We start from the raw sequence: 18,552 nt of genomic DNA, 5'->3' as shown, positions 1-18,552 counted from the left end.
AGTCAAACTTGTTGCCCAGGTGGATGGACAGGTTGAGGGCTTCCAGCTGACGGATGATGCCGTCGCCTGCTTCAGCAGGCCACACACCATCATTATGTTCCCATCCTGGATGGTACTGATCCACGCCTCTTCTTGTTCACCATCTCCTGCCATTGCTCCAGCTAAAACCACAAGGAGACACAGAGAGTTCATTGCTTTGAAATTTCTGAATCCAAACCATTAATTAATACAAATATTTAGAGTAAAACTGCAATATGATACAATCACTATTAAATAATTTGTTTGCACTGGGTAGTCTACATGTGAACATTAAGATATTCATAAAGGGAATTTGTGAGTACCATGCAGTATCAAGGTATGACAGGACAAAATAGCATTATAATCTGAGAAATTATCAGGAATAAACATTATGAAGACATAAGTAGACAAAATGTAATGTTACTATGAGGACCACCCCTAGATGAAATTGCAAGATACTATCAAGACCATCAGCAATAATAGGTTTCTAATCTAGTAAATCTGTTCATATTCATTCCTGTCATTTCTTTTCATTGTATGTATTTTGTTTACTGCTTTTTAAATAATTTGTAGTCTCATTGTAAAGCACTTTGAGCTGCAAATAATGTATGAAAGAAGCTTTACAATTTAAGTTTATTATTGCAGTATTATAAACTAAATTGACTTACATTCTACTACAAAATTCATGCATTTGTGACACATTTTACATCATATTTCAATCTATTTTAACATCTTTTCTTTGCTAAGTTTGTTTCAAATACACTAACCTTGAGGTTTCCCATTGTTTCTTTAGTGAAAGTGACAGACAGTAATTGTTGTCTGTAGTGTGAAGGTAACCTCACATTAATCGGTGGAAATCCAAGCACCCTGGTTATTCTTGAGGCTAAGAGGTTGGTAGGAGAGAACGGCAATGACATCCGCTGACTGCTGTTTGGGCTCACTGTGGTAATGTGCTCTCGGCTGACTACACAGGTTAGCTTGGTTAGAATGTCTTGCCACAAACTAAATAACACAGCTCTACTCCCCTGGGACAGGACTAATTAAAAAGCAACCATTTCAGTGTTACACGCATGGCAAGGCCCAAACCAGGGAGTGGCCCTTGCCTTCCATACCAAGCCTCTATTAACATTATCACTGGAAATGCTCCCCAGTGGAAACGCTGCAGATGAGACGCTGTTAACAGGTAGCAGGAGTAATTAATATTCCCTGTGCAACAAGTTCAGTGGTGAAAAAATACAAGGAACAGCCAACAAGGCAAAATAAATCACAGTTAATTTAATTGATCATTTCAATTATGTGATAAGTTCCAAAAAAAGATGTACTGAACACAGTCTATGATTGATGCTGTTTATAGTATACAATATATTATAGGTCATCATTAGGTCATAGCATGTGTAAACAGTGCAAGAACATACAGCCTTCAATGACCTCAGGAGAGAACCAATCACTCAGAGCAGAGTGGGGAATAGAGGTAGGCAGAGAGAGATTCATTATTTTTCCAGGTATATAGATACAGAACAAGTCAGTAAAATACAAATATACATATAGTATATTAAAAACAAAAGATTGTCCACGTTTGCTGCACTGCCCACTGATCAAAAGCAAAAATGTGTTACTATACAATGCATTCTTTCCTAGTCCACCCAGATAACATGGGGGTCCACGGGGTCTCCACAGGTGCTGGCATGCATCTGGATGTGGGACAGAGGGAACCTGAAGGAGCAGAGAGGGCAGGGCACCATGGACTCCTCTGGGCTGGCAGGAGAGACAGGGAAGGGGCGGGGAACAGGGGTCACAATCCCCCCAGGGAGCTTCCTGGTCTCCAACCGCTGGCAGGAGGCGGCGTGGAGCGGCAGGTACTCTGCAGTAAAGAACACTGCAGCATAGGGAAAGAACAGACAACGGGTGTCAATACTACTGTTGATTGTAACAGTGAATCAATATACAGTATGTCATACAGTCCATGAAGAGACAGAATAAGAAGCCAACATAAACACACCTCCGCATATTGGGCATGTGGTCTCAAGGTCACCAGTGTCCTGAGGATGAGGGGCTGTGGCAGTGTGTTGTAGCGTAGCTATAGGCCTCTTACTGACTGCAGGTTTTCCCTGCTTACTAGAGGTGGTGCCATTCAGCTGGTTCTGCCTGGGAGGGAGGTAAATGACAGATTCATGCTGAGAGATACTTGTGAGCTAGAAGTTGCTCCTATGTGCAGATCCAGGATAAGCTTACCCTCCCAAAATGATCCATGGGGTGGAGTATAGAGGAATACCTGCTTTTGGAGTTTGGTTTTCTCTTCAGGTGTCTTTGAGAAGTATTTTCCTTGGAGCTGCGAACTGTTCTTAAACAAGCTATTGAAGCTGAAAAACATCACAACTTATCATTTGTCAAGCTTAGTGTTGCCAAACAATTTACCAAGCAAAATGCATGGTATTTCTGAGAGCTGAGGTGTTTACCTGTGTGAGGGTGTATATTTCCCATATTTCCAACAGGCTTGCCTTTGTTGGGTGTAGCTGTATGAGCCCCTGGCTTTCCCTGGTTGGGGATATGGGTAGTTGCATCTGGCTTGGCTGTGGGAGGGGTAGAGGTTGCTGTATTCTGAGTGCCAGAGGATGATGTGTGACTGGGAGACAAGGAAGTGGAAGGAAGGGGAAGGGAACGCCTGGCAGCCTGGGACGCTGTGAGGACCATACGAGCTGTCCGGCTCAGAACCACACCCTCCCTGACAGCAGGGGGAGACAAACCAAGGTGTAAGTCCTTTTCTGTAAAAGTATTTATTCATTCAATGCCGTCTAATCTGTTTGACAGTGCCTCATACAAAACTCAAAATTCCTCCACTTACCCTTTCGTTCCCCCAAAGAAGGTTCTCTGCACAGCAGGGCTGGACAGCCATTCTCTCACGCCTGATGCCGATTTGTCTGGGGTTGTCTGAATAGAGAGAAGGTCAAAGGAGAGTGAGAATACAAGCACAAACACTTCTGGCCTCTGATGTTTACCAATAATACTATTGTATATTCCCAAATTATAAACTGGGTTGTTCGAGCCCTGAATGCTGATTGGCTGACATACTACAGGTATGACAAAACATTTATTTTTACTGCTCTAATTATGTTGGTAACCAGTTTATAATAGCATTAAGGCACCTCAGGGGTTTGTGCTATATGGCCAATATACCACGGCTGTGTCCAGGCATTCAGCGATGCATCGCGCATAAGAATAGCCTTTAGCTGTGGTATATTGGCCATATATCACACCCCCTTGTGCCTTACTGCTTAAGAATACACACACTTACCTCATCTCATAACAGTCCAAATCCATCACCATAGGGTCGTGCCATATGATTTCAATCACCTTAACTCAGATTTTCACAAATGTTGTAGCTTAAACCCTTACATCTAAAGTGTTTGTGTTGTGCCCGTTATCAGTTGAGACACAGTATACTCTTGAATAGGGTAAAAGGGTAAAAGTGAAAGTGATTACAATCATATGGAACAACCACATAAGACAAATCTACAACTCTTATCTGTTTTAAATATAATTCAGTCATTTAGCAGATGCTTGTAACCAGAACAAAACATTTTTTTGGGGGGGGGGAATAAGACAGAGGGCTTATTGAACATACTATTTGAAGAGGTAGGGTTCAAACTTTTTCGCAAGATGGGCAGGGACTCTGCTGTCCTAGCATCAGGGGGAAGCTGGTTCCACCATTGGGGTGCCAGGACAGAGAAGAGCTTGGACTGGGCTGAGCGGGAGATGACCTCCCGTAGGGGTGGGTGGACCAAGAGACTTGGGCCCGGTTTCCCAAAAGCATCTTAAGGCTAAGTTCATTGTTAGAACCTTCATAGGAGCTATGTTAAATCCCTCAGCTGTTTCCCAAAACCATCGTTATTAACGTTGAACTTGAAAACGCTTGTGATGTAACCCCTGCCTCAGACCACTCGTAGAACAACCAAGTGCATTGTTAAGATGCTTTTTGCCCTCCTATGTCACTTTATACAGAGAAGATCTCCGCTAAACATAGAATCACGTGGTTTATCCGTCTCTCTGTGACCACCAATGACCAGAAAAAAGTTGACTACAATACAAAGTTGCCAATGTCTTTGCAATTGATACAAAGTCATGTATAAAAAGACACTTCAAATGAAAATATTAACAGTAAGCTATAGACTCATGTTCAATCATTTTATTTATATTCTGCTACTTGTAGGCTACGGTCTGTAAGTCTCAATATATTTTATGTGTAGTCTAACATGTGGGCAATGATGTGACAAATTGGTGATTTAGTGCATTTTTATAGGGTAAGCATTAGAATAAGCCACCTCGATATTTGCAGCCGTAGGTGGTAATATCTTTCTAGTAGCTGTTCCGTCGTCAAGTATTGTGAAATAATTCTAATGTTAAGGTAAGATTTGAGTGGAGAAAGCTGACCCGAGAGCAGCGCTCCCTTTCTTTTAATCCTATCAGTATCGACACACGCTCTAACAACGCACTTAGTGATCGTTCGCTCTGCATGGTGTTTGGGAAACGCATGTTATATCTTTGGCCTTTGTAAGAAAGATGCAACAAGGTCTACTGCTATCAGGAAACCGGGCCCAGAGGTGTTCTCTGCGATTTACTGTACCTTTCTCTCTGAAGAGTTCACTGCCAAGCCCTCAGTCTATACACACACACCTGACCCTGGCTCTCTTTGCCAGTCTGTGTGGAGCCCTCCTCGCTCTCCTCCAGGGGGCTGCGGATGCGCAGGAAGGACAGGCCAAACTGAGAGCGCTTGTTAAAAGGCTGAGTGCAGGTTACTCTCAACCGGTCCCAGCTGTCCTCTGCACCTTCTGACAGGAAATCACCTGGAGGAGGGGGGGCAATTGTTTTATTTATTTATTTTTATTTTTATTTCACCTTTATTTAACCAGGTAGGCAAGTTGAGAACAAGTTCTCATTTACAATTGCGACCTGGCCAAGATAAAGCAAAGCAGTTCGACAACATACAAAAACACAGAGTTACACATGGAGTAAAACAACATACAATCAATGATGCAGTAGAAAAAAGTAAGACTATATACAATGTGAGCAAATGATGTGAGATAATGGAGGTAAAAGCAAAAAAAAATGCCATGGTGGCAAAGTAAATAAAGTATGGCAAGAAAAAAAACACTGGAATGGTAGATTTGTAGTTTGAAGAAAGTTAAAGTTAAAATATAAATATAAATAATATGGTGCAAAGGAGCAAAATAAATAAAATAAATAAATACAGTAGGGGAAAAGGTAGTAGTTTGGGCTCAATTAAAGATGGGCTATGTACAGGTGCAGAGATCTGTGAGCTGCTCTGACAGCTGGTGCTTAAAGCTAGTGAGGGAGATAAGTGTTTCCAGTTTTAGAGATTTTTGTAGTTCGTTCCAATCATTGGCAGCTGAGAACTGGAAGGAGAGACGACCAAAGGAGGAGTTGGCTTTAGGGGTGACCAGAGAGATATACCTGCTGGAGCGCGTGCTACAGGTGGGTGCTGCTATGGTGACCAGTGAGCGGAGATAAGGGGGGACTTTACCTAGCAGGGTCTTGTAGATGACCTGGAGCCAATGTGTTTGGCGACGATGATGAAGTGAAGGCCAGCCAACGAGAGCATACAGGTCGCAGTGGTGGGTTGTATATGGGGCTTTGGTGACAAAACGGATGGCACTGTGATAGACTGCATCCAGCTTGTTGAGTAGGGTATTGGAGGCTATTTTGTAAATGACATCGCCGAAGTCGAGGATTGGTAGGATGGTCAGTTTTACGAGGGTATGTTTGGCAGCATGAGTGAAGGATGCTTTGTTGCGAAATAGGAAGCCAATTCTAGATTTCACTTTGGATTGGAGATGATTGATGTGAGTCTGGAAGGAGAGTTTACAGTCTAACCAGACACCTAGGTATTTGTAGTTGTCCACAAATTCTAAGTTAGAACCGTCCAGAGAAGTGATGCTGGATGGGCGGGCAGGTGCAGGCAGCGATCGGTTGAAGAGCATACATTTAGTTTTACTTGTGTTTAGGAGCAGTTGGAGACCACGGAAGGAGAGTTGAATGGCATTGAAGCTCGTCTGGAGGGTTGTTAACACAGTGTCCAAAGAAGGGCCAGAAGTATACAGAATGGTGTCGTCTGCGTAGAGGTGGATCAGAGATTCACCAGCAGCAAGAGCGACATCATTTATGTATACAGAGAAAAGAGTTGGCCCAAGAATTGAACCCTGTGGTACCCCCATAGAGACTGCCAGAGGTCCAGACAGTAGGCCCTCCGATTTGACACACTGAACTCTGTCAGAGAAGTAGTTGGTGAACCAGGCGACGCAATCGTTTGAGAAACCAAGGCTACTAAGTCTGCCGACTAAAGGAGGGTTACTAAAGAAGCATCTTCGGACACTGATTCTCATTCCCTTTATCTATGTTGTATGACATATCAGTCCTACTATTGTCATAGGGCTGAGATCCATCCAGTCTATCTGGTCTCACCTTTCTTGAACATTCTCACTCCTGTCAGCCCAGTGCCCTGTCGGGATTCTGCTGGACTCATCAGTGTTGCTGTTGGCAACAGGGTGATATAGGGCTGGTCCAGGGGCCAAGAGGACCGGCCGACATCAATCTGAATGAACGCAGATCCACAGTTCCCTACAAATAACACAGCAAGTTGGGAAACGGTCATTAAATTGTATGGAACATCAAAACAAAACGATAAGTGTCCCATTGTGTGTTTACTACAATACATAAACTTCGTTGTCAATCTTGATGAGCCTTACCCACATCGATGTATCCAAAGTATGAGGCTCGCTCCAGCTGCAGTTCTGCTCTGAGGACTCCACTTCGGTCCTGGGGGTTGCACAGCCACGACCTGCTGTCTCCACCCACAACACACAGGTTCTCCACACCGTTCTTGGGGTCCTGCACCATTTCAATACAATTAGCTAGGAGCGACATGTATAGCTACTGATGCAACCCAGTAGCTGAACCTTTCTCATCATGCCAAATGCTAGCTGCCTAGATAATTTAACTACCTAACGTTACTGAGTTTCTAACTATAGTTAGCTAGCTACTCATTGCTAGCTAGCCCTAGTCTACTTGCAGTAAGCCAAGTTAGTTGACAGTTAAATACACGAACTTACCTGTGACGTGAATGAAACGACGTGTTTAATTTTCACTGGGGCCATATTATGATCAAATGAATTAGCTGTCTGTTTATGTAAAATTCAGGAGATTATCCGCTGAACAGTTTGTTACTCGTACTTTTTTCCCGCCACCAGAAAACAACCACCGCTGTGAGTGTTGACAAACGGAAAAGGAACTCGCCGGCAGTGTTCAGATTGGCCCTCCGGTTTTCCAACCCGGAAATGGCATGCGCTAGGAATTCACAGCACTCCCGAAGATGGCGGGGGTGTTTGAGGTGGAGGTTGATGGTGTAGAACACGATCATGGACACCACGATGAACCAAATCAGGTTAGGGTGCCACAGGTGTTACGGTTGTAGAATCAGAAGAAAAAAAAGAATTGCGTGAATTGTAAAGTGCGCACGTTGCTGCCAATAAGGAATAGACCTGTCTCTTTCACCGGCGAGTAAGCGTCATACGGTGTTAGTTTTATCTAACATACCAGTTGTCTTCCCATTTTAGCCAGACAGGTAGGCTATCATTGAGTGCATTAGGAAACCAAGTATATATCCAATTATAGTGCAGTCAGCTAAGACAAATGTACAAGGACCATCATCACGCCCTGGGTGGGTATAATTTGTGGAACGTTCCAACAGGAATCTGTTCCAAAAACTAAGTAAATAACAAGGTTGCCAACAAACAACGCATACAAAGTTGTATAGCGGCAGAATAAGATACCGGGTAGGAGTGGGCTATTTCATTAAGGTTTTCACTCACCACGTTTATTCCGAAAAATGTCTGTCCTCACTCTGGTAGCCTATGGACAAACATTAAGAATAAGCTACGTGGTGAGTTGAAGCCTTTTCGTTAGCTAGGTGAATGTATCATGCTACTTTGTATGCGTTGTTTGTTGGCAACCTTGTACTTTACGAAGTTTTTGGAACAGATTCCTGTTGTAATGTAACACAGTATACCCACCCTCACGCCCTTGCCTTGTACTTTACGTGGTAGCTAACGCTAGGTAGCCACAGATAGTTAAATGGATCATTCTGGTTTACCTGCCCCGAATTCGCTACTTTTACTTGACAACCCTTTTGTTCTCATATTACAACAGCAAGTGAGTCAATGATGTAGCAACGTTAGGGTTGTCAGGAAACCAGTATCGCGATAGCTTATTTTCCATGACACATAAAGGAGAACACAAAGCAGACTAAACTTTTTGGTCCTTTAAAAAAAACTTCTGTATATCAAATATTGGGTGCTATAGTTTGGAAAAGAAACATGTGATTCTGGGTGACACACAAGGCTGCTTGTTTCCAACATTAGGACTGCTTTCCTCAGGAAATGTAGTAGTTTGTTTCATGGCCAAGATACCGCTGAGTATTGCATACTAGTATCGTGACAACCCTATTTTAGCTAGCACTCATTAGATGGCATGCCATACAAGCGTTGATGTGGCAGTCTGAGTCACAGGTCATATCCTGGCAGCTCGAGCTCTCTAATCAATGCTTTGGACCAGAGGCCAATTTCTTTCACCATTTAGCACTAATGGACAGAAACTGTGCATGTTCTCTTTGTTGGACAGCAGTGTTAATTTCTTTTAGTGTTCACATCTGTCCACTATCAACTGCCTCCCAATCCACATGATCACTGATCAGATTACAGACTGTTTTGTTAACATAGCCATTTTTTATGCATGCAATCATTGTATTTAGTATATTAATTGTGACAGTTTATCTACAAGGTTCTAAATGAATGTATGTTCATGTATGTAGAACATTACTAATGGAGTTAGAAGCCTTTGGAACTGTCGTGTTTGTCTGTTTGGCTTGTTCTCACTTCAGGTCGACCTATCCCATCTGTCACCGGAGGAGAAGTGGAGGTCAGTCTCTTCACACAATTATTCATTCTGGCTGCAAATTAGATTTGTGTCACACGTTGAATCACAAAAGTCAAGTGAAGTTGAACATGATCATGACGCCTAATTGATAAGCTAAAGGCTCTAAAGTATTTCAACAATGTTTCCTTCCAATGAAAACTGGTAATGTGTTATGAATATGTCGATTTATAAGAATCTATCCAGATACCCAGGCCTGAGCAGTAGGTTGATTGTTGTGTGTGTGTCCATACTGTAGGTTGGAGCATGCCAGGATGCATGTGAAACACAAGGGCCATGAGTCCATGCACGCTGAGATGGTGCTTATCCTCATTGTCACCCTGGTCATCGCCCAGCTGGTCCTTGTGCAATGGAAACAGAGGCACCCCAAGTCCTACAATGTAAAATAATCTCACTCTCTCTCTCACACCCACACACATACACACTGCACAGTCATGCTCATGCTCATGCTCATGCATGACTGTGCAGACACAAACACAAACACATGCTCTCTTATGGGCAGAAAGAGGGAATACACAGCATGCCTGCAGGCAAATCATACATATCACACTTCACATACTGTATAGACAAACTGTCCACAGACCAGTTTCTTCCACTGTACACAGTCTGGTTCTCAGTGTTATTCAGTCTCAAATTTACCTTATGTGTGTCTGTACTTTAAAATGTGTGTTCTTTTTATTTTTGTAGCTGGTGACTCTGTTCCAGATGTGGGTGGTTCCTCTGTACTTCACCACCAAGCTTCACTGGTGGAGGTTTCTGGTCACGTGGTTCATCTTCTCTGTGGTCACTGCATACGTTACCTACCGTGCCACACGCAAGCCCCTGGCGTGCACCACGCCCAGGTAAGGCCCCATACACAAGCCCAGGTAGTGTCTACACACATCCATATAACACCTCATATATTGTGCCAGTAATCAAAAGGTAGCTGATTCAAAACTCTGAGCCGACAAGGTGAAAAATGTGTCCATGTGCTCTTAAGCAAGGCACTTATCCCTAATTGCTCCAGGGTTGCCGTCCAATAATAGCTGATACCTTGCTCTGACACCACTCTTCGAGGGTGTGTCAGGGGGAGTGGGATATGCAAAAAAAACACATTTGCACTTGTACATGTGTGAATAGGAGAAATGTAAGCACCCACCTAATTATTTTATACGAATGCCTAGGTGATGCATGATAGAATGGTCATGGTAAGAAGGCCACCAATCCAAAGTCCCAAATCTAACCTGTCATGCAGCCAGTGCTGCTCTAGGCAAAATACTGATCTATGTTTCTTCACATTACCTCTGCCAGTTAGCTGAAATATGTCTGAATGTTCCCTTGTGTTTCTTTGGACAGGCTGGTCTACAAATGGTTCCTCCTCCTCTACAAGATCAGCTATGCCACAGGGATAGTGGGCTACACTGTCGTCATGTTTACACTGTTTGGCATCAACTTGATATTTAGGTATGTTCTGGTTATTTCTAGGCCCAATTGTGTATTTATGGACAATACCAGTGGTTTACAAGGATCGTGCTTGTGTAGTTAGTAACTTTCTCTCTAAAACCTTCAAATAAGTTTAGATTTTTAGAGGAGGTGCCAGAGCTTTCTTTGAGAAGTAGTAACATGTTGATCATGCTAATAGTATTGATGATGCTTTTGTATGGCTTTATTTCCAGAATAAAGCCAGAGGACGCAATGGATTTTGGCGTGTCCTTGCTGTTCTATGGTCTGTACTATGGCGTCCTGGGTAGGGACTTTGCCGAAATGTGTGCAGACTTCATGGCATCGACAGTGGGGGTGAGTATACAAGTACTTGTTTTTTTTAAGAAAAGGCTGTGAATCTGTCCAGCCACACTATATTGTGTCTCTGACTTCTCTAGTACTACAGTGCGTCTGGAATGCCCACCAAGCACCTCTCAGACAGTATCTGCGCTGTGTGTGGCCAGCCCATACTGGTTGATGTCAGCGAAGAGGGAATCATCGAGAACACATACAGACTATCCTGCAACCATGTGTATTCTTTTTCATCTAAGAAAAATGCTCTAGATAAATATGAACATATTTGAATAACACATAGGAGCTTGATGTGGTAGAACTGATTTATCTGTTGCATAAAAGCCGTAACTGGCAGTCAGTCGTGGAAAACAGGTGGTGTACGCACACAAACACCAAAGGGAAATTGACCAAACAAACGTGTGCATGAACTTTATTTCTGAGATGTGACTGTTGTTCGTATGACTCAATAACACTGTACCATGATCCCGTCTCACTTCCTGTTTCTGTAAATAATGTTGCCCTATGTCATCTCCTGTATTGACTGCCTGTACTAGTCTTCCATGAGGTGAAATGTCACGTTTTATGGCATTTGTGGTAACTATGTTCACATTTTGAGGATATCAGATTTGAATAGCTTACTGGTGATGTTGCTGATATGGTTATTAGTGTGCCACAGGGAAGTAGGAAGAAACTTTCCAGTATGCCCTTTTACTATGCCTACAGCATTTGACCCAATTTCCCCTATTGTTTCATATTTGGCCTCATTTTGCAGTTATTCTCATGTTTTTAGGGTTGAATACATACACATGATTTCTGTATTTTGAAAGTTATACATCTTAACTTGATTGCTGACAAGCAAAACCTTTTGGGACTATGTCAACAATGGGCTACTGAAACAAATACCAAAATATTGTTTTGGGGTGGAATTTTCCCTTAACTCTCTCTGCCTCAGATTCCATGAATTCTGCATACGAGGATGGTGCATCGTGGGAAAGAAGCAGATATGCCCGTACTGCAAAGAGAAGGTGGACCTGAAAAGGATGTTCAGTAACCCGTATCCTTTACTCTTCTGCTCTCATATGACATGTTTGTGTGTTTATTTAGTTTTCACTTTTATTTATACAGGTAAGTCAATTAAGAACAAATTCTTATTTACAATGACGACCTGTCAGGGAGCGAGCACAGCACATATAAGACACAGGTTTAGTAATATCCTACATCTCTTGTAGTGTGTCTTAGTGGTACCTTTTTGTGTTGTGTGTGTTTTTAACATTCAGATGGTCTCACTCAGTGACCCTTTGTTTCACCCACTCTCCCTCTGTTTGTCAGCATGACTGGAATTCGCACAGTCCAGAGCACATAAGATGGCAAATGTTGAGGCCGAGTTATTTTCCTTGGCTGTGATGGGAATAAGTTGTTTCCTGTAAATGCTGCAGCATTGGCACATTTACACAGTGATGTTGTTCATGGGACTTTTGACCCACATTGATATGTAAACACAAACTGGAACAGGATATTATGGGAAGGGACCTCAGGTGAAGTCCTCTGAAAACAAGGTTAACCATTGTCTGATAGCTGTCTTCATGGAGACCTTGCATAAAGTAGTTCCAGTTCCTCTTTTGCTGCAGTAAAAACTCAACAGACGCAGCTTTCTGCCATTTCTGCTTTAGGGGACGGGGTTTCCATTGCAAACACTCAATACACAAATCCTTTTTTGACCAACAGCATACATACCATATTTAATTTCACACCATTTTTATTAAATGACACCCTAGAGCAGGGGTTCTAAAACTTTCTCAGCCTGGGACTCAAATGAGAAATTGGCTGTTTTCCCGTGTCCCAAGCTCATGAAAACATGCCCCCTTTTCGGGGCCCGAAGCGAGATTTGTGCCCCCCAGGGGCCTCATGGCGATCAGGGCCCCTGGGCACGTGCCCGGTTGGTATTCGGCCATGATTAGTATAAGTTTAGTTAGTCTAGCCAGCTAACTTACCAATCTAAAAATTGTAAGTGACTGACATAGCAAGAGAGAAACTGCTGGTGCACAACCACATTTCTAAATGTCACCTTGTGTATTCTACTATTCTAACTCTCAACAGGAAGTTGAGACCACGACTGAGTCCCCACCCCCCAAAATGTTTTGATATATCAATCATTTCTTCCTTTGACATGTTGCAGCCCACCATTTAACATGTCCGCGACTATACTTTAAGAACGGCTGCCCTAGAGCAGAGTTGTTATTTGATGTTAAGAAAGGGTTAGGATATCCAGTGCATTCGGAAGTATTCAGACCCTTTGACTTTTTCATTACCCTTTACTCAGTACTTATTTGAATCACCTTTTGGCAGCAATTACAGCCTCGAGTCTCCTTGGGTATGACGCTATAAGCTTTGCACACCTGTATTTGAGAAGTTTCTCCCATTATTCTCTGCAGATCCTCTCAAGCTCTGTTAGGTTGGATGGGGAGCGTCGTTGCACAGCTGTTTTCAGTTCTCTCCAGATATGTTCAAGTCCGGGCTCTGGCTGGGCCATTCAAGGACATTCAGGGACTTGTCCCGAAGCCACTCCTGCATTGTTTTGACTGTGTGCTTAGGGTCATTGTCCTGTTGGAAGGTGAACCTTCGCCTCAGTCTGAGGTCCTGAGCTCTCTGGAGCAGGTTTTCATCAAGGATCTCTGTACTTTGCTCCGTTCATCTTTCCCTCGATCCTGACTAGTCTTCCAGTCCCTGCCACTGAAAAACATCCCTACAGCATGATGCTGCCTCCACCATGCTTCACCGTAAGGATGGTGCCAGGTTTCCTCCAGATGTGACACTTGGAGTTCAGGCCAAAGAGTTCAATCTTGGTTTCATCAGACCAGAGAATCTTGTTTCTCATGTTCTGAGTCCTTTAGGTGTCTTTTGGCAAACTCCAAGCAGGCTGTCGTGCCTTTTACTCAGGAGTAACTTCTGTCTGGCCACTCTACCATAAAGGCCTGATTGGTGGAGTGCTGCAGAGATGGTTGTCCTTCTGGAAGGTTCTTCCATCTCCACAGAGGAACTCTCGAGCTCTTTCAGAGTGACCATCAGGTTGTTAGCCACCTCCCTAACCAAGGCCCTTCTCCCCCGATTGCTCAGAGTGGCCGGGCGCCCAGCTCTAGGAAGAGTCTTGGTGATTCCAAACTTCTTATATTTTATGAATGATGGAGGCCTCTGCGTTCTTGGGGACCTTCGATGCTGCAGTCATTTTTTTGGTACCCTTCCCCAGATCTGTGCCTTGACACAATCCTGTCTCGAAGCTCTACAGACAATTCCTTCGACCTCATGGCTTGGTTTTTGCTCTGACATGCACTGTCAACTGTGGGACTTTATATAGACAGGTGTGTGCCTATTTATATAGCCCTTCTTACATCAGCTGATATCTCAAAGTGCTGTACAGAAACCCAGCCTAAAACCCCAAACGGCAAGCAATGCAGGTGTAGAAGCACGGTGGCTAGGAAAAACTCCCTAGAAAGGCCAAAACCTAGGAAGAAACCTAGAGGAACCAGGCTATGAGGGGTGGCCAGTCCTCTTCTGGCTGTGCCGGGTGGAGATTATAACAGAACATGGCCAAGATGTTCAAATGTTCATAAATGACCAGCATGGTCAAATAATAATAATCACAGTAGTTGTCGAGGGTGCAACAAGTCAGCACCTCAAGAGTAAATGTCAGTTGGCTTTTCATAGCCGATCATTGAGAGTATCTCTACCGCTCCTGCTGTCTCTAGAGAGTTGAAAACAGCAGGTCTGGGACAGGTAGCACGTCCGGTGAACAGGTCAGGGTTCCATAGCCGCAGGCAGAACAGTTGAAACTGGAGCAGCAGCACGGCCAGGTGGACTGGGGACAACAAGGAGTCATCATGCCAGGTAGTCCTGAGGCATGGTCCTAGGGCTCAGGTCCTCCGAATCATGTCCAATCAATTGAATTTACCACAGGTGGACTCCAATCAAGTTGTAGAAACATCTCAAGGATGATCAGTGGAAACAGGATGCACCTGAGCTCAATTTCGAGTCTCATAGCTAAGGGTCTGAATACTTATGTAAATAAGGTGTTTCATTTTTTAATTTGGAATACATTTGCAAAAACAAAATGTGGAAAAAGGGAAGAGGTCTGAATACTTTCTGAATGCACTGTATGTAGTATTGGGAAGATGTTATCCATTCCCCAATATCCAGCCTGATTCTAGTAGTGTCCTGAAGGATCTATAATAATCATATTGTCACAGGCTGGATGTGTTTTATTACAACTCTAAATGAATTGCTTAGTTAAGGTTTGGTTGGGTCAGATCGGTTGGAATCAGGGGTGGGGTAGTCACTTAATTATCTGCCTCCTTGACCCATCTGAAGCTGGGAGAGGCCACATGTCATGTATGGACAACTCCTGGACTGGCTCCGCTACCTTGTCGCTTGGCAACCAGTAATCATTGGACTTGTGCAAGGCATCAACTACATCCTGGGGCTGGAGTGACCTGGGAGAGTGGAGAAGCATACAAGCCATATGGAGATGGTAGATAATGCACTGGCCTGACTAGGAGGCCTCACCATGGACTATAAGAACATCTATTATAAATTGTGTCTATACATGTACTATTTGTATATATTTATAGGCACATAGTATCTGTATTTAAGATGTATTAGAATTTGACTAGTAACCTGGGTTTGGATGTCTGTTTTATTGTATTTTTGTTTAGTCAATCACAAGTTTTTAAACAAATGCAGTGTATATTTCATTGCTTAGTAAAATGGTCCTCAGTTTTTTGGAGATGCTTTTTCAAAAGTAATTTGTCTTAACTTTTGGTTTCTACGGTAATGAGTGGCTAACATGGCCCAGATATGTGAGTGGAGCGTTGTAGAGTGCCGGTCTTCGTTTTGTGTGTTAAATCTGCACCTTTTGTAAGTAGAGGTCCTGGTTGAATGTAGCTGCTGGGGTGAGGGTTTCTAGTCCCTCAGGAGCACTGGGCTCAAGACAGTGTGTCCTATCCTACTACAGACTTCATCTCTTTAAGAGGGGAACTTCAATATGTCCCCCTCACGCCTCCCTCAGACGGCCGCACGTGTCTGTGTTCAGCCCAGATGACTCTCAAGAAATAGGTACCGTAAAAGACTATGCAAAAAGGTGAATATAATTTGATCATTTTGATTGTCTATTTACTTTTTTGTCATGTTTTTGTTCTTTTGATTGTCTGTTATTAAACGTGACACAGTCAAGATCAGGTGTAGACCTTACTTAATTCAGACCAGATCCACTAGTATAGACCATTCATGACCTGGGGGATTTTGGGTATCATTTCCAGAATATTATACTTCCTGTTCCGTTAAGATGCAGTATAGTTCTCGTCATATGAAGAAAGATACCAGACTGATGCCAGTCATGCCACCCTGGACTAGGATTGGGTGTGGCCATTGAAATATGACGTTCTTCTTTTAGACTGCTCTTGTGAAGAATACAGGTAAGCAGTGAAAATATGTGTATTTCACCACAATATTTCACATTTCTTATATGATTCATGTCCATGTGTTAAATGAGTCGCACTTAAGTCATATGGTAGAGGGTATATTACACATGAGAAATGTGACCTGCAAATGTGAAAGTAACATTTGAGGTCAAAGAGTCTAGTAACTAATTTAGTCTTGATTGTGTCTAACATAAATACGCAAAATAACTTGATAGGGAATTCCCTTGTGTGTTCTTGGTCAGCGTGGGTGGGTTAAGGGGAAGTAACTGTGCATATACTAAGTAAATGAGACGGTGTTGTTACAACTAGCTTTGTTGACCAACTCGCACAGTAGTCGGACAGAAGCCAGTATGCAGTTGACGATTCTTCTCACAGGTAAGAGATCCTCTAACATTCTCACACACACGTTCACTGATGTATGTGGATGTTTCTGCTGCATATGTATTTACATTTCTGTGTGTATGTGCCTGTGTTACGCAATGGCTGAGGGTGTGCTCCATCTCTTCTACAGCCTTCGCGGGTTTTTTTGGGGTCCTGCGCTCAGAGGCCGCTGCAGGTGTGTGTGTCCGTCTATCTTCCTGCATACATTTTTTTATGTTTCAAAGTGTCTCTAACTTCAGTTGATATTGTCTAGATTCCACAGAGGTGCCGTCACCCAGAATCCTCCAGCCCCATAGGTCCAAAATAAGAGCTGTTAAAGGTAAAGAATTCTGCCATCTCAGTTATTCTTTTTGAGTTTTCATGAAAGTGGCTCATTAATCATGGATACTCTTGAGTGTTTGAACTCGAGGATTACCTGGTCTTCACCTCCAGTGTTCCTGTGTGCTGGGTGTGCGGTCAGATAATTCTATTCTGGTGTTGGTTAGGAACCACCATTTTTAACAAACAGGATGTGTTGTTTGTCATACACAGGAGAGCAGTTGATTATTGAATGTAAAGCAGACCCAGGCCTTCCTGATGACTTTACCCATGTCTACTGGCTGGTCAACAGCACCTTCCCAGAGGTAGCCTTCACTGATGGCAGAGTATCAGAAACAGAGGTGTAAGTACTGGGGTTTGTCTTCACATACTTTATTGGAAGCTTTGAAAGCCACACTAAACCATGTCCCTTACTTTCTTCTCTTTTAACCATGCTGTTAATACTGTACTGCTGTTTTTATATTTCAACCACACATGTAGAGTAGGCAAAGTCCACAGTGTGAGTTCTGTTGAGCTGGTGTACTATATACTGTGGCGGGAGTGTTGGCTAAGAGTTGTAAATGTGGTGCTTTCAGATCAGCCTCAGAGGACGGCAGGGTGATCCAGAGGAGTCTGGTGTTAAAGAACGTGACTGCAGAGGATTTTAAGTCCACTTTCACCTGTGTAATAAGCAGCCTAGCTGGGCTTGACCGAAGGACTGTCACACTGATGCCCAATCACAAGGCTAGTTTTCCCTCATTACCTCATGTCCTCTCCCTTCGTCCTTCACTCACTCCCAACTCAAAACACCAGGGGAAACCGAGAAAGGAATTTAAGAAGAAACCTAGCAAAAAGGATCAGGGGAAAAAAACAAAACCACGCTAGCAAGAAATGAGATTAGATGGATGGTTTTAGTCCAGTACTTAACCCTTGTGTGGGTTAATGATACAATTTAATTATTTTTTTCAACCTGAGACTTGTCCTTGGCTAATTTTCTATGAAGAACATGTAAAATAACACTTTCATTGAGTGCACACTGTGCACCCCCCCTACACATTTATATTACATATGTGGTGTTCTGGTCCACTGGACCCCCCTACACATTTATATTACATATGTGGTGTTCTGGTCCACTGGACCCCCCTACACATTTATATTACATATGTGGTGTTCTGGTCCACTGGACCCCCCTACACATTTATATTACATATGTGGTGTTCTGGTCCACTGGACCCCCCCTACACATTTATATTACATATGTGGTGTTCTGGTCCACTGGACCCCCCTACACATTTATATTACATATGTGGTGTTCTGGTCCACTGGACCCCCCTACACATTTATATTACATATGTGGTGTTCTGGACCCCTCTACACATTTATATTACATATGTGGTGTTCTGGACCCCCCTACACATTTATATTACATATGTGGTGTTCGAGGCACTTTTATTACCCTCGGGTCCAGTGAATATCTCCCACTTTTCTCACACTCTTTACACTTTGTAGTGTGTGAAACTACACTGTCTTGCGGGAACCTCCACATTGTTATTTCAATACATTGTAAAAAATGCAGTGTTTTCCCACACTACCCCAGCCAGGTGCAAATTGGGGGAGGGAAATCTCA

The 18,552-nt window shown here is 43.2% G+C and overlaps 3 protein-coding genes across 7 annotated transcripts; 2 read left to right on the top strand and 1 right to left on the bottom strand.

Annotated features, from left to right (window-relative positions):
• Window positions 1-1,278: 1,278 nt before the first annotated feature.
• Window positions 1,279-7,353, bottom strand: xndc1 (xrcc1 N-terminal domain containing 1). Its single transcript, XM_029700643.1, has 9 exons — window positions 7,143-7,353; window positions 6,780-6,921; window positions 6,496-6,651; window positions 4,690-4,859; window positions 2,861-2,946; window positions 2,475-2,740; window positions 2,291-2,378; window positions 2,018-2,163; window positions 1,279-1,894 (listed from the first exon to the last, which is right to left on the bottom strand). The coding sequence occupies exons 1-9, from the start codon at window positions 7,185-7,187 to the stop codon at window positions 1,653-1,655; spliced, it is 1,341 nt and encodes a 446-aa protein (XP_029556503.1). The 5' UTR covers window positions 7,188-7,353; the 3' UTR covers window positions 1,279-1,652.
• On the top strand, window positions 7,319-15,999 carry LOC115154437 (RING finger protein 121). Of its 4 annotated transcripts, none has more exons than XM_029700645.1 (9): window positions 7,319-7,474; window positions 8,969-9,006; window positions 9,260-9,401; window positions 9,709-9,863; window positions 10,357-10,464; window positions 10,677-10,797; window positions 10,881-11,014; window positions 11,729-11,830; window positions 15,139-15,999. In XM_029700645.1, the coding sequence occupies exons 1-9, from the start codon at window positions 7,403-7,405 to the stop codon at window positions 15,257-15,259; spliced, it is 993 nt and encodes a 330-aa protein (XP_029556505.1). In that variant the 5' UTR covers window positions 7,319-7,402; the 3' UTR covers window positions 15,260-15,999. The 4 variants fall into 4 exon arrangements, with proteins under 4 accessions (XP_029556505.1, XP_029556507.1, XP_029556506.1 ...); XM_029700647.1 differs by having other exon boundaries at window positions 7,465-7,590; XM_029700646.1 differs by lacking the exon at window positions 7,319-7,474 and adding an exon at window positions 7,529-7,654.
• Window positions 16,000-16,138: 139 nt separating this feature from the next.
• On the top strand, window positions 16,139-17,899 carry LOC115154438 (uncharacterized). 2 transcript variants are annotated; one of them, XM_029700651.1, is made up of 6 exons: window positions 16,139-16,241; window positions 16,557-16,622; window positions 16,759-16,803; window positions 16,882-16,947; window positions 17,160-17,289; window positions 17,522-17,899. In XM_029700651.1, exons 2-6 carry the CDS (start codon window positions 16,598-16,600, stop codon window positions 17,808-17,810), a joined length of 555 nt encoding a protein of 184 aa, XP_029556511.1. In that variant the 5' UTR covers window positions 16,139-16,241; window positions 16,557-16,597; the 3' UTR covers window positions 17,811-17,899. The 2 variants fall into 2 exon arrangements, with proteins under 2 accessions (XP_029556511.1, XP_029556510.1); XM_029700650.1 differs by lacking the exons at window positions 16,139-16,241; window positions 16,557-16,622 and having other exon boundaries at window positions 16,629-16,803.
• The last annotated feature ends 653 nt before the right edge of the window (window positions 17,900-18,552 follow it).

Source organism: Salmo trutta, chromosome 19 (assembly GCF_901001165.1).
Source record: "Salmo trutta chromosome 19, fSalTru1.1, whole genome shotgun sequence".
NCBI classification, from domain to species: domain Eukaryota; kingdom Metazoa; phylum Chordata; class Actinopteri; order Salmoniformes; family Salmonidae; genus Salmo; species Salmo trutta.
Note: the sequence above shows the minus strand (reverse complement) of the source record. Positions and strands in the feature narration are given on the sequence as shown.

Excerpts from the sequence above, each read along its gene's own strand:
- xndc1 (XM_029700643.1), bottom strand. The coding sequence starts at position 7,187 with ATGGCCCCAGTGAAAATTAAACACGTCGTTTCATTCACGTCACAG. Across the intron at positions 4,860-6,495 it reads AGTGAGAATGTTCAAGAAAG|GTGATTTCCTGTCAGAAGGT; the intron begins GTGAGACCAGAT and ends CCCCTCCTCCAG. Across the intron at positions 2,947-4,689 it reads GCAAAGAGAGCCAGGGTCAG|ACAACCCCAGACAAATCGGC; the intron begins GTGTGTGTGTAT and ends CTCTCTATTCAG.
- LOC115154437 (XM_029700644.1), top strand. The coding sequence starts at position 8,164 with ATGGATCATTCTGGTTTACCTGCCCCGAATTCGCTACTTTTACTTGAC. Across the intron at positions 9,007-9,259 it reads TCACCGGAGGAGAAGTGGAG|GTTGGAGCATGCCAGGATGC; the intron begins GTCAGTCTCTTC and ends TCCATACTGTAG. Across the intron at positions 9,402-9,708 it reads GGCACCCCAAGTCCTACAAT|CTGGTGACTCTGTTCCAGAT; the intron begins GTAAAATAATCT and ends TTATTTTTGTAG.
- LOC115154438 (XM_029700650.1), top strand. The coding sequence starts at position 16,662 with ATGTATGTGGATGTTTCTGCTGCATATGTATTTACATTTCTGTGTGTA. Across the intron at positions 16,804-16,881 it reads GCGCTCAGAGGCCGCTGCAG|ATTCCACAGAGGTGCCGTCA; the intron begins GTGTGTGTGTCC and ends GATATTGTCTAG. Across the intron at positions 17,290-17,521 it reads AGAGTATCAGAAACAGAGGT|ATCAGCCTCAGAGGACGGCA; the intron begins GTAAGTACTGGG and ends TGGTGCTTTCAG.